Here is a 12,328-nt window from a genome sequence, read left to right on the forward strand (position 1 = left end):
AAATAGCCCACTTTCCCTAGCCACTTCCCTTGCCCCCATGTAATAACACAAACCTGACCCACTTCCTTTCTGGTGCAAAGTATGAAAAAGGTGGCTTCCTCAATCAATCAGAGCAAAAGCAAACAAGCAAATAAGTGACCACCCAATTGCCAAAACAAAATACTCCCCTTCTATATTCAGAATTCAAGCTGGAAGAAGACAGGAAACAGCCGAAAAGTAGAAGGCAGTAATGAGATCAAAGGAAATACTTGTGTGATCTTTTGAATCGTGAAGTCCCAGATAGTCTAAACACTCTTTACTCAGTAGTCTTTCCCTGTTTGTGGGGATCAAAACTCAAAAACCTCTAAAGGTCAGCCGCTAGATTTCAAAGCTTACTGCTTCACAGACTGTAATATTCTCCTGAAGATCCTAAAGAGCCTCCTCCACCACTTTATTGAAAACCTTGATTCCAGAAGCCACACAAGAGAGAGAGAGAGAGAGGGGGGGAGGCGAAGAAACAAAAACAAACATTAGAAGTCTACAAAGCCTCGGTCTAGTCTCAGGAGCAGCCAATACTCATGAAAAGTACTGAGGAGATTCTCCATCTTTTGGCTTCTTCTGTTAACAAATCAATAAACTGAAGAGGACCCAATTCTTATAATAAACAGATTAGTAGTAAGGGGATTTTTCTTGATTCTGGTTTCATTATTAAAATCGGTAACATTGATCTCTAGAAGTTTATGCAGCGAGTTAAGAGCCATCCCTTCAGATGGCCAACTTTTTCTAGCTTTTCTGCTCCATTTCTCTCCAATCTCTGTAAAGGCTAGCCTTGCTACTCATGTTGGTGTGTCACTTTCTACTCAATTATTCCAAAAGCTATCCACCCTAATCCTGCTCTGCCTCAGATATCCCTCGTATATCTTGGTATAAACTTTGATGAATCTTTATATTATCTGGGGATCAGGCTATAAAATTTCACCTTTTTTAATCTGTTTCTTAAGTATGTTTTTCCAAAAATATCTTGCGAGGTTTATATGTCTACTCTCTGCGGAGGGCTGTAGTAAACAACATTAACACCATTTTTTGAAAAACTGATCAACGGCTAATGAAATCGCTTTAAGAGTAATCACTCCACTCATGTTTGCCGGTCAAAAGCTAGCGCCTCCGCAGAAAGAATTGCTGCTTTGTGCATGCGGTCCTTTTTTTTTTATTAAACCCATCGGCCTACTTCTCGATCGGCGTTGTATTTCCTCCTCTCCACGATTCTCTTCTGCGGCGATTCGTCCCTCACCTTCCCCTACTGCAAATGTCTCAGCTCCCCATAAGATCTCCAAAACACTGCGCCAAACAAGGATTGAACGTAGAGAAATTCTACAAGAAGCTGTTCTACATCATCTCCACTTTGGTCCTCTCCCTCCTCTTCCTGGTGTTTATTGTCTGGCTCATCCTCCGCCCCTCCAAGCCTCACTTCTATCTCAAAGAGTCTGATCTCTACCAGCTCAACCTCTCCGCCCCCCATCTCCTGAACTCGACGATTCAAATCACTTTGGTGTCCAAGAACCCGAACCAGAGAGTTGGGATCTATTATGACCGGCTTCAAGCTTATGCTTCGTATAAAGGGCAGCAGATTACGGTTGATGCTCCTCTTCCTCCTTTCTATCAGAACCATGAAGAGAGCAATATTCTAAGTGCTCTGTTGTCCGGCAACTGGGTCCCTGTTGCTCCTTCTTTCGGTTACGAAGTGAACCGGGACCAACTGGAAGGAAAAATGATTTTGAATCTGAAGCTGAATGGCCAGCTTCGGTGGAAGGTGGGAAGTTGGGTCTCCGGTCACTACCATTTCAATGTCGACTGCCTGGCAACCATGGCTCTTGGTCCCAACGCAGTGTCTGCTTCCCTGACCAGTACTTCCAAGCAAGGAGTTCAGTGTTCTACTTACCTGTGATGAATAATCCCGTACTGCTGATCAGTGTCTAGCAAGTTCGCTTTGGTTTTTGATTGATGATTTGTAGTTACAGTCGACTGAGTTAAGTTGGAAATAGTGTAAAACCAGAGAGATGAAAGAAAGTTGGTATTGCTCTAGCTGCTTAGGGTATTGCTCTTGCTGCTTACCTTTGTATTGTAATTATGAGATTGAGACCAAAGTTCTTGTAAGATTAAGAGTGCAGAAAGGTGATTGTGCTACTTTACTTAAAGTGTTTATACCTTTCTTCTTTCTTCTTTCTTCTTCCTTTTTCATAGAGACGATCGAGCTGAGAAGGTATGGTGCAACTCTATCTTAATTCATATATTGGGATTTGAAGATGAGGATGAGACGCTTGTTACTTTGGTTCGTGGAGATAGGAATTGATGATGAGATTCTCGGTATGAAGAAAAATAAAGAGCGCGCAGTGCAGCTGCTTTCATCTCTAAGGAGTAAGGAATCTTCATATTTCCATGTCACTCGTCTCTTTAATTATTGAGCTAAGAGAAACGCCTTAACCTTTTTTGGTCATCCAGGGTCCCTTTCTGCGTGAGATATGTCCTTCTTTCCCTGCAATAGCCACCATCTTGAGCATTTCATGAAACGCGCTCTGCTCTTCCATAACGTGATCACTGACTTCGTTTGAGAGAGAGCCTGCAACTTCCCCTTAAAATTTCTGAAGCAAAATAAGTTGAAAATATTGCACAGCCATTGAGATGGCTCAATCTGATCGTCTCTTCTTGGGTCTCACTCTCCGACAGCAAAAATTGAATCCACCAATACCGAACTACTGTTGATCGATCTTTACGAGGGATCAAGCCATGAATCCAAGACCCATTTTGTAGAGGTCAAATCAGCCTGGTGATGTGATTGTCAACTCATTCGTCGAGAGGCGAGCAACCCATGAATCCAAGACCCACTTTGAAGAGGTCAAATCAGCCTGGTGATGTGGTTGTCAGTTCACTCGTCGAGAGGCGGAAGAAGAAAGACATAAAAGCCACTTCACGACTCGTATAAATTCTAGCTCTAGCTCTAACACGTCCTTCTGAAAACGCAACCAGTATTCAAGACGGTCATATAAATTCTCACATCCTTGCTTGGTAAGTGGTAACCATGTCAAGAGATTCAGCCAGGATCCAAAGTGGAAACCCTACCTTAATTGCCAAGTTTCTGTTCCGATGGCCACACCCTCCGGTGTCCAATGAGAGGGTGAAGGGAGCAAGTGGCAAACACATGAGAGAAAAAGCAGATAATAGTAAGATTGGAGATAAAAGAGGAAGTGGAAGACAACTTTAGACTTTTTGGAACTCATTGTGGGACATGTTATCAAGCTACTTCACATGAATCACTTGTCACTAGGGAAAAATACGTCCACCTTTTAGTTCAGTTTCGACAAAATCCCACCCATCATGGGGGCCCTTCTCCTTGCATTAATTATTTTATATTCTGCCTAACATAATTCTTATTCTGCTTGTTAAAGAATAGTTTCACATGGATTAGTAATTACAAAGATCTTGAGTTTATTAGTTAGTCATTTGGGATAGACCTTTGACCCAAGTCCATGTGGTATCAGAGCAAGTACTCATATGTGAGTCTCTACCCAAATTATACACTTGTGGCTTATACGTGAGGATCAGTGAGTACAAAGATCTTGAGTTTAATAGTTGAAAAAGATGCATTCTCCCTTCCATTAGGCAATTTTGCCCCTAGATGATTGATGCTAATCAAAGTAACCCTTGACCCATATCTTCGAAATAAAAGTCGTACATTAGAATTAGGTCATATTTTTATTAAAGCGAGAGTGGATATTTTTAATAAATATAACTTAATTATTTTTAGTTAACATTTTTAATATATTATATAGTTTTTTATAATTTTATTAAGATTTATACTTTATATTTTAATTGTTTTCCCTTTTATTCAATCATCAGCAATACCCCTTGTCCACTATGTGTGTTTAACTAATGTCATGTTTATGTTCGACTCATATGTGGCACTAATTATGGTAACTAATTCAATTAAATTATCTATTTTATTTTATTTTATTCAATCCGTGGGCCTATCGTCTATTGGACCAATTTTCAAGCCCCGCTGCCCACATCGGCGTGGCAACCATGAAAATCTCCACAAGGGAGCCCAGCTAGAGCACCATCGTCATGTTTGGCAATCTCCGCCTCCGCGCACAGCTCCGCTACGCCTCCCTCGCCTCCCGCTTCGCAACAGCATCGTCTGCCCGATTTCTACAAGGAGAAGAAGGTTCTTCCCGCCAAGGGGAATCGCCCCCAAAACCATGTTCCACTACCACTAAAACTTCCGATAGAATCTCTCGCCTCATCAACAGCCACCGCTCCTGGTCCCCTCTCCTGGAAGCGGCCCTCGCCCCGCTCTCTCCCAATCTCTCCAAGACCACCTTCATCCAAACTATCCACCTTATTAAAAATCCAGCAAAATCTCTTCTTTTCTTCAAATGGGCTCACCGTCGCCTTCGCTTTCCCCACCTCCCAGAGTCCTACTCCGCCATGATCAACATCCTCACACGCACCGGCAACCTCAACGCCGCTCGCAATTTCATTCTTTCCACTCCCAAACTCTCCTCCGGCGCCGTCGCCCTCCATGACCGCTTCTTCAACTCTCTCATCCGCGCCTATGGCCGCTCTGGCTTAGTCAACGAGTCTATTAAGTTGTTCAAGAGCATGAAGGACCACGGCGTGTCGCCCTCCATCTACTCATTCAATTCTATCATCTCTGTGCTCCTTAGTCGAGGACGGACTAACATGGCGAAGGATCTGTTCTACGAACTGTGTGATTCACCCAGTGTATCGCCGGATGTCTGTACGTTCAACACTCTGATCAGAGGGTTTTGTCTTAACTCAATGGTGGACGATGGGTTCTGGTTTTTCAAGGAAATGTCGCGCTTCAGCTGTTCGCCGGATATAATCACTTACAATACACTCGTGGATGGTCTTTGTAGAGCTGGAAAGGTGAAGATTGCGCACAATCTTCTAAAGGGTATGTTTAACAAACACCCACATTTGAAGCCTAATATCGTTACTTACACAACTTTGATCAGAGGGTACTGTGAGAAACTGCTGGTTTCCAACGCTTTAGATCTCTTTGAAGAGATGGTTGCTTGTGGGCTAAAACCGAATGAGATTACATACAATACTCTCATTATGGGTCTATGTGAAGTTCGGATGCTGGATAAGATTAAGGAGATTTTGCCGAGCAGTAGAGAATTCAGACCAGATACTTGCACTTTCAATACTCTCATAAATTCTCATTGCAATACTGGAAATCTAGATGAAGCTATGAACATATTTGAGAAAATGTCAGACCTGGAGGTGGAACCCGATGCTGCAACTTTCAGTCTCCTTATTAGAAGTCTATGCAAAATAGGAAATTTTGAGAAGGCAGAGCTACTTTTTGATGAGCTCGAAAAGAAGCAGATCCTTCTTCGGAACGAGGGGAGTGTCCCCCTTGTTGCAGCATATAATCCCATGTTTGATTACTTGTGCAAAGAAGGAAAGACTCAAAAGGCAGAGAAGGTTTTTAGACAGCTCATGAAGAGAGGCACGCAGGATCCAACAGCATTCAAGACCCTGATCAAGGGGCACTGTAGAGAAGGCACATTTCAAGATGGGTTTGAGATTTTGGTATTGATGTTGAGGAGAGAATTTGTCCCAGATATACAGGTATATAGTTCTTTGATTGATGGTTTTTTGCACAAGGAAGACCCAACTTTTGCTTATAAAACTTTGGAAAAGATGTTGAAAAGCAATCATACACCCAAAACTACTCTATTTTATTCCATTCTGGATGGACTAGTAAAACATAGTTGTGCTCGGGATGCTGCGAGCCTTCTTACCCTGATGTTAGAGAAGAAAGTTCGTCAAAACATCAATCTCTCCACAGAGACGGTTATACTACTTTTCAAGACTGGACTGAAGGATGACTCATTTGAGATTGTTAAGCTGATTTACTCTAATGGGTATTCATTGAAAATGGAGAAAGTAATAGAATTTCTTTGTGAGAAACGGAGGTTCTCAGAGGCACGAGAAATTTTGCTGTTTATTATGGCAAATGATCAAGAAGTGGATTTGCAACTTTCTAGCATGATCATTACAGGTCTTTGTCAAACAATGAGGGCTCCAGAAGCTTTCTCTCTGTTTTATGAGCTGACAGAAAGAGGACTCCAACCTGCTTTAAGTTGCTTGAAAGATTTGAAATATGCTCTCGAGTCAGATAAAAAGCAGAAATTTCACAAAGAAGCCGAATTTGTTTCTAATCAAATGCTCCGCAGGACTTGAAAGCAGTAGCGACGTATGAAATTGTGATTCGGTCACTTGCCATTAAAAATTGATCCATACCCTTAGGCTTTTGCCTCGAAATTGAAGCAAAGGAGAATGTTAAGCATTAATGCTCTTCAACCATTCAGAAGTAGGTAATCACTCAAAGGTCATAGCAATACTAAGGTAAGAGTTCTGTCCAGTTTCCTAGATGAGTTATTCTTTCAAGATGCTACTTTTTGTATAAGACTAGGTTTTAGAGTGAACCCTTGTAGTTAAGTGCTCCTAGGATTTTTTTTCTTGTTTCGAACTTTAAGTATTCTAGGATTTAGATTGCTTAAGATTATCTCAGATTGGCATTGTTGGAGTCCTGCCATGACTTAATCTGGTTTAAGTGCTCAATATCTGGTAAAAGGAAAAGTATTTTTCCACGTCTTGAATGTCAGAATGTTCTTCCATCCAGATGTGCATTCTAACTATTGTGTTCAGAAGCTATCTTGCAGCCGGAATAATGTGAGAAAATTGAACTTGAATGCTTTCGATAAGGTTCGAGCTTACTGTAGTTACCTAAGTAAGCAGCAGATTTTGCATTGGTTTGTTCCACTGCTGTTCTCTATATTGTTGCAGCTCTTTCTTCTCTTATTTCCTTTTCTTCCAGTACTTACCTCTGCCACATTTTTAATGTTGTATTTTATCAAACTCTTTGCCATTTATTGTCAGGAAAATGCAAGATACTCTCAATACTCTGCTGTATACTGTATAGCGTCTAGAGCTTACTTCGAATTGGTTGATCCGACCAAAACAAGAAACTCTTTTGATGTCAACTGTCCATGGAAATTAGTATCTTGGTTCATGGAGGGTCAAGGCCATGATTTTATCACGAGTTCATGAATGAGGGAGCTCAAGTTCAAGGATTTTAGAAAATGATTTTGGAGTGACGAGCACTGTACATGTGAGGTTTGGAAGCACATCTGCCAGTTTGATCAGCTGGCTTCCCACACCTGGCAATGAGCGGTGGATTACAATGGAGTTTTTGGTTGAAAGAAACATCCCAGAATGGTCTCTATGAAAAATATTTTGATACGAGAGAGTCAAAAGGAGCTATATACGAGAGTACACCTGGCTCGTGTACTGTAATATGAACACCTGTAAGTAGTATATATGCAATGCAAACACATTGCTGTAAACACGCAGATGATTCAATGAGACAACAGCGGATTATACACAGCAGTCTGTTCAAGTTTCAAGCTTCACAAAGGAATAAGTCTTTTAAACAGATCTCCTCTTGATAGAGGTTCTCTTAGCTTTCTACAGAGCACAAGGTACAAAGCTAACGATTCAGTTTGTATGTGTTCTGTCTTCGGGCAAAAATAATTCACTTCATATGATCTCAATTACAAAGGACACAAAGTTAATAACTCCAGTCTCTGCTCCCGATAATTGATGCGTAATATACAGTGAAAGATTTTGATAAAAAAAGAAAAAGAAAAGTGAAAGAAATCGAAACAAAAACCCATATTGGTGAGTCAAGTCCGAGAACTCCAAACTCAAATGAACACGTAATCAAACTGCCGAATCATCGACTCTCATCCACTTCCAGTAATGCTTCTTCACGAAAACAGCCTTCTCTGCAACTCTTACGTCTTCAGAATCCTCATATTCGCCGCCCTCTTCTGTAGAGAATTCCCCTTCGGGCAGCCCATCAACCCAGGCATCCACCGAGTGCAAAACGTAGCGCGCCGGCAGACCAGGGTACGAGAGGGAGACCCTCTCCTCCACCCTCTCCCAATACGATCCGGGCACGATCCTGACGCTTTCAGCACTATCCGGCACGAGGAATCCAAGCTCTTCCCGGACGGCGCGTCGCACGGCTTCCTCGATCCCCTCCCCGGGCTTCATCTTCTCGGAGAGGGGGCGGCGGCGCTGGCGGACGGAGCCGTCGGAGAGCTCCTGGTGGGACTCAATAAGAATCTCGAAGGGGCTAGTGGGCGAGAGGATGCGAATAGTGGCGACTTGAACGGTGCGAGTGGGAGGGTAAGAGTCGTTGAGGGAGGTCTCACCCTGTGAGAGCTCCAGCCAGAGGTTGTGGAGGTTTTTAGTGCCGGGAGCAAGACCCCAGGCAGAAAGCGAATCGGAGGGGAGACGGGGTTTCAGCCAATCGGAGAGGGATTGGGGAGAGGGGAAGCGAAGGGGCTTGGAGCCTCCGAAGGCCATGGAGGCGGAAGTCACGGGGTTGGTGTTCTGAAGGAAGAGGCGGCAGCGGCGCGTCGTAGAGGGAGACTTGATGAGTAGATGGAGAGAAAGAGCGGCGAGGAAGAAGATATCAGGACGCGGAGAGGAAGAATCGGAGGAGATGTTGTTGACAACAGGAAACATGGCGCAGTGGCATTGGCTGGAGCTGAGGAGGATGGAGTTGGAGGGGGTGGCGAGCGGTGGAGGCCAAACAAAGGAAAGTGCGAAGGCAAGAATGGATTAGAAAACGAAGGGGGAGGGTTGTCATGCGATGGGAGTGGTCGATTTGGCACAATCAAATAATTATCCCATCATCTAATCTCGTGATATTTAAAAAAAAAAAAAAAGTTATTAAAAGTTAAAAGGCTAAGGTGGTGGGTGAAAGAGTGAAAGGTGCTTGGGTTATACGCAAAAACAGACTACATATATGGATCGGTCTAATCGGAGGAGTTGGAATCCGGCGGTGGAGAAGAAGAGAAGCCATTCTACGTGACATTGATTATACCAACGAAAACTCGACGGCATTGATTGAAAAGCAGTTGTAAATCCATATCTTCATGTATAATTTACAAGCGTCTCAGTGCGATCGCAAAGGTTGAAAGTAAATAAATGAATAAAAAGAGCTGGTGACCTGCGACATCGCCATCTTCTCATCTATATCCGCTCAGCCCTCGTGAGCTCGTCAAAAGTTATGTGATTACTGCACTCCCATTTCCTTTTCGGCCTTTTTCTGTCTTCTTCTTTTGTTTTCGGTTTTTATCATACCGTTTCTCTGGTGACGTTCCGGGGCGAACCCGGAGGCGGCGATGCCGGAGGGGTAATAAAAGGAGTTGTCCCCGTAGAGGAAGCCCCTCCCCCTGAGTCCTGGCTCCCTCCTCCGGAGAACCTTCTACTTCTCCGTCGCTTCTTTCCCCTCCCCTTGCCGTCCTCGGCCTCCGCCAACTCGTCTCCGCTCTCTTCCTTGATCGCAAACAGCACCCCGAGGAGACCCCAGTGCGTGGTCGTGCTCCTCCGCCACGTGAGCTCCGCTTCCATCTCCTCTGCAGAGCGCTTCTGCATCCTAGACCCGCCGTTATCGTCGTTCCGCCGCTGTCTCGACCATAACAGGTAAAGCAGCTCCAACACGACCGCGACGAGGGCGACGCCGGATACCACTGACAGGGCGATGGTTCCCACCTTGCCCAGTGAACCCATTACTCGGGAAAGAGCAGAGAAGACCGGCAAGTGACGATTCTGAGAAGAGAGCAAGAAACCAGAGAGTCAGAGGGACGGAGACAGACGGATTAGAGGGAGCTTTTGCGTCTTTGTAACGGGAAACAGTGGAAGTGGTAGGCGGTTGCCCGTGTCAGTGCCTCTGATCGTTGTTTATTTATGTCCTTTTTTATTTAAATAAGTAAATGCCCAGTCAGACAATGGATACAGGTCAACGTCGTCCCTGCTTCCTGTTTTCTTTTCACGGTGTACTTTCTGGCGACGCATTGACGGTTAACGCGTGGCAGAAGCCGCAATGCAGAAGAGGTTGTAATGAAAGTTAATCTCAACCCTTTCGCATTCTTCTACTGAAGTTTTGCGAAACGGATATGAAATTTACAAGCCCAGAAGAAGAGATTGGAAGAAAGCAGCAACTACAGGTGACCGAGGGGGAAAGACGAAGACCGGGGAAGATGGACGGACGGCGATTGTCGGAGGAAAGCGTCGTGCGTCGAATGGAAAAAAAGAACAGAGGGAATTAAAGCTAAATGAATAGATGATTGATGGTAAATTAAACATCTTAGGACATTCATCCAATTCGAACAAATTTGTTAATGAAACAGAAACTGATCTTCACAATGGAACACTTACCGGAAATTTTCCGGTCGTGAAGGGAAACGTATTACTCTTCAAATGTTCGACGGTAGAAATTAAAATCATGCAAACGGCACTAAAGTAAATGCTAATGGTACCAAGCTAGGAACTGACAACATTCAATTAACATTAATGCCCTGTTAGTGCATCTCCAAGTAAAATATATTTTACTTAAACTCAAAATATGTTAAAACAGTTATTGCACTCTTTAAGTTACGAGGGAAATTAAATTACAAATGTAATATACTTTCCCACGTTTTAGGCATAGTATGAGAGAAAGTGAAATCAAAGGGGGTGGAACTCTGAATTCACTTTTACTCCATCAATTACATCAGGCTCGGGCTATCGGGAGAAAAAAAATTCAATTCCTCTCTTGCTTGCGACCTTCGGCGATTTCAATTGCCCCCTGTGCGACTTCTCCCCGCACTCGACTCTCGTCGTTTCGCCGTCCCTAGCACTGACGACCATCGGCGACTTCTCTCCCCTCTTTGAAACCTCTCCAGCTCCTCTCTCACTCGCGACCTTCAGCAATTTTAATCGCCCCCTCTACGACCTCTTCCCGGTATTTGACTCTCTTCCTCTCGATGTCCCCAGCTCCAACGACCTTCGACGACTTCTCTCCCCTCTATGCAACCTCTGTTGTCCTCTTAACGGTTTTATTTGTTAGGATGTCTACCCCTTGTTATTTGTCTTTCCACTCGCTAAGCGAGGAAGACGAGCTACAATAACTAAGAGCAAGGCACACCATAATTACTATTATTAATTTTTTATTTTAAATAACCATTGTTATTATTTATGTTCTGTTTAAGTTTTATTTTTATAAATTTTTTTTTGTTTTTGATTTTATATTCATATTTTGGACATTTTCATTATGCAATACTTAGTATTTAATTACTTCCCAAATTTATTTTTTAATTATAGAGTATAATTAAAACTAATAATTTATTTTTATTTTCTTTCATTCCTTTTAAAATAGTTTTAGTTTTGTTTAATGTTTGGGTCAAATGGAGTTTCTAAACACTCAACCTAACCTTGAGCCTCGACTTCAAAACCAAGGTTTTTTCCACACCATTTCCTTTCCCTCAACTCTGTTCTTGCCTCATTCCCTTCGGCCATATTTTTTAGAACTAAACTTTACCTCGAACCCTTACCCTAATTTATAATTTGACAAAAAAAAAAAGCTAAAAAATGGACCTAGATCCACCTTGTTTCCCCACCTAATTTGACAAAAAATTTGTGTTGTATTTTTGTATGTACAATTATAATTTTTGTATATTAAATAGGTGATTGAGTTATATTTGTATTATTTGTATTATGATGTTTGTGTGGTACGATGCTTGTATAATTATTTTATATTTAGATATTACAAAATTATAATTTGATTACAATTTTAATAATATAAAAATAAGCATTTTTTAATTGTTATATTTAATATATTTTATTTATTAACTAATATTAATTTAATTTTATGAAAGTCAGATGTATCAAAATATTTCATTTAATAAATAATCTATCTATACATTACACCACACGTTCCATTATACACACTAACACAAATAAGTATTTTACACTACACTTTTCCATTGTGCACACTAACACAGACAAACACTTTACACTGCATGATATATCAAAATATTTTATTTAATAAATAATGTATTTACATTTTACACCACATTTTCCATTGTACATACTAACACAAATAAGTATTTTACTCTGCACTTTTCCATTGTGCACATTAACACTAACAAATACTTTACACTACACTTTTCATTGCGCACAATAACACAAACAAATACTTCACTTTTCCTCTCACTTTCACCCGGGAAAATACTTCACTTTCCCTCCCACTTTCGCCCCAACACTTACAAAGTGCACTAATCCCCCCTAAAACTTCTTTCAAAAGAGAAAACTCAATCTAGACAAAAATATAGAATAAAATATAAAGATCTAAATAAATGTGAATTAAGACTAGGAGTTAATAAAAATCTATGTTTTAAATATTTTATTTAAAATTCAAATTTGA

The 12,328-nt window shown here is 41.8% G+C and overlaps 3 protein-coding genes across 3 annotated transcripts; 2 read left to right on the forward strand and 1 right to left on the reverse strand.

Annotated features, from left to right (window-relative positions):
- Nucleotides 1-1,285: 1,285 nt before the first annotated feature.
- Nucleotides 1,286-2,133, forward strand: LOC137949050 (NDR1/HIN1-like protein 26). Its single transcript, XM_068795311.1, has one exon. It carries the CDS (start codon nt 1,286-1,288, stop codon nt 1,922-1,924), a length of 639 nt encoding a protein of 212 aa, XP_068651412.1. The 3' UTR covers nt 1,925-2,133.
- Nucleotides 2,134-4,386: 2,253 nt separating this feature from the next.
- On the forward strand, nt 4,387-7,437 carry LOC137948764 (pentatricopeptide repeat-containing protein At1g02060, chloroplastic). Its single transcript, XM_068794926.1, has 2 exons — nt 4,387-6,414; nt 6,949-7,437. Exon 1 carries the CDS (start codon nt 4,462-4,464, stop codon nt 6,247-6,249), a length of 1,788 nt encoding a protein of 595 aa, XP_068651027.1. The 5' UTR covers nt 4,387-4,461; the 3' UTR covers nt 6,250-6,414; nt 6,949-7,437.
- A 139-nt stretch (nt 7,438-7,576) lies between these two features.
- Nucleotides 7,577-8,720, reverse strand: LOC137949015 (uncharacterized). Its single transcript, XM_068795270.1, has one exon. The coding sequence runs from the start codon at nt 8,602-8,604 to the stop codon at nt 7,792-7,794; it is 813 nt and encodes a 270-aa protein (XP_068651371.1). The 5' UTR covers nt 8,605-8,720; the 3' UTR covers nt 7,577-7,791.
- Nucleotides 8,721-12,328: the final 3,608 nt, after the last annotated feature.

This window comes from Aristolochia californica, unplaced genomic scaffold (genome assembly GCF_029961685.1).
Source record: "Aristolochia californica isolate CCGP_79_NKW_82.1479 unplaced genomic scaffold, dmAriCali1.0.hap1 SCAF_13, whole genome shotgun sequence".
NCBI lineage: Eukaryota > Viridiplantae > Streptophyta > Magnoliopsida > Piperales > Aristolochiaceae > Aristolochia > Aristolochia californica.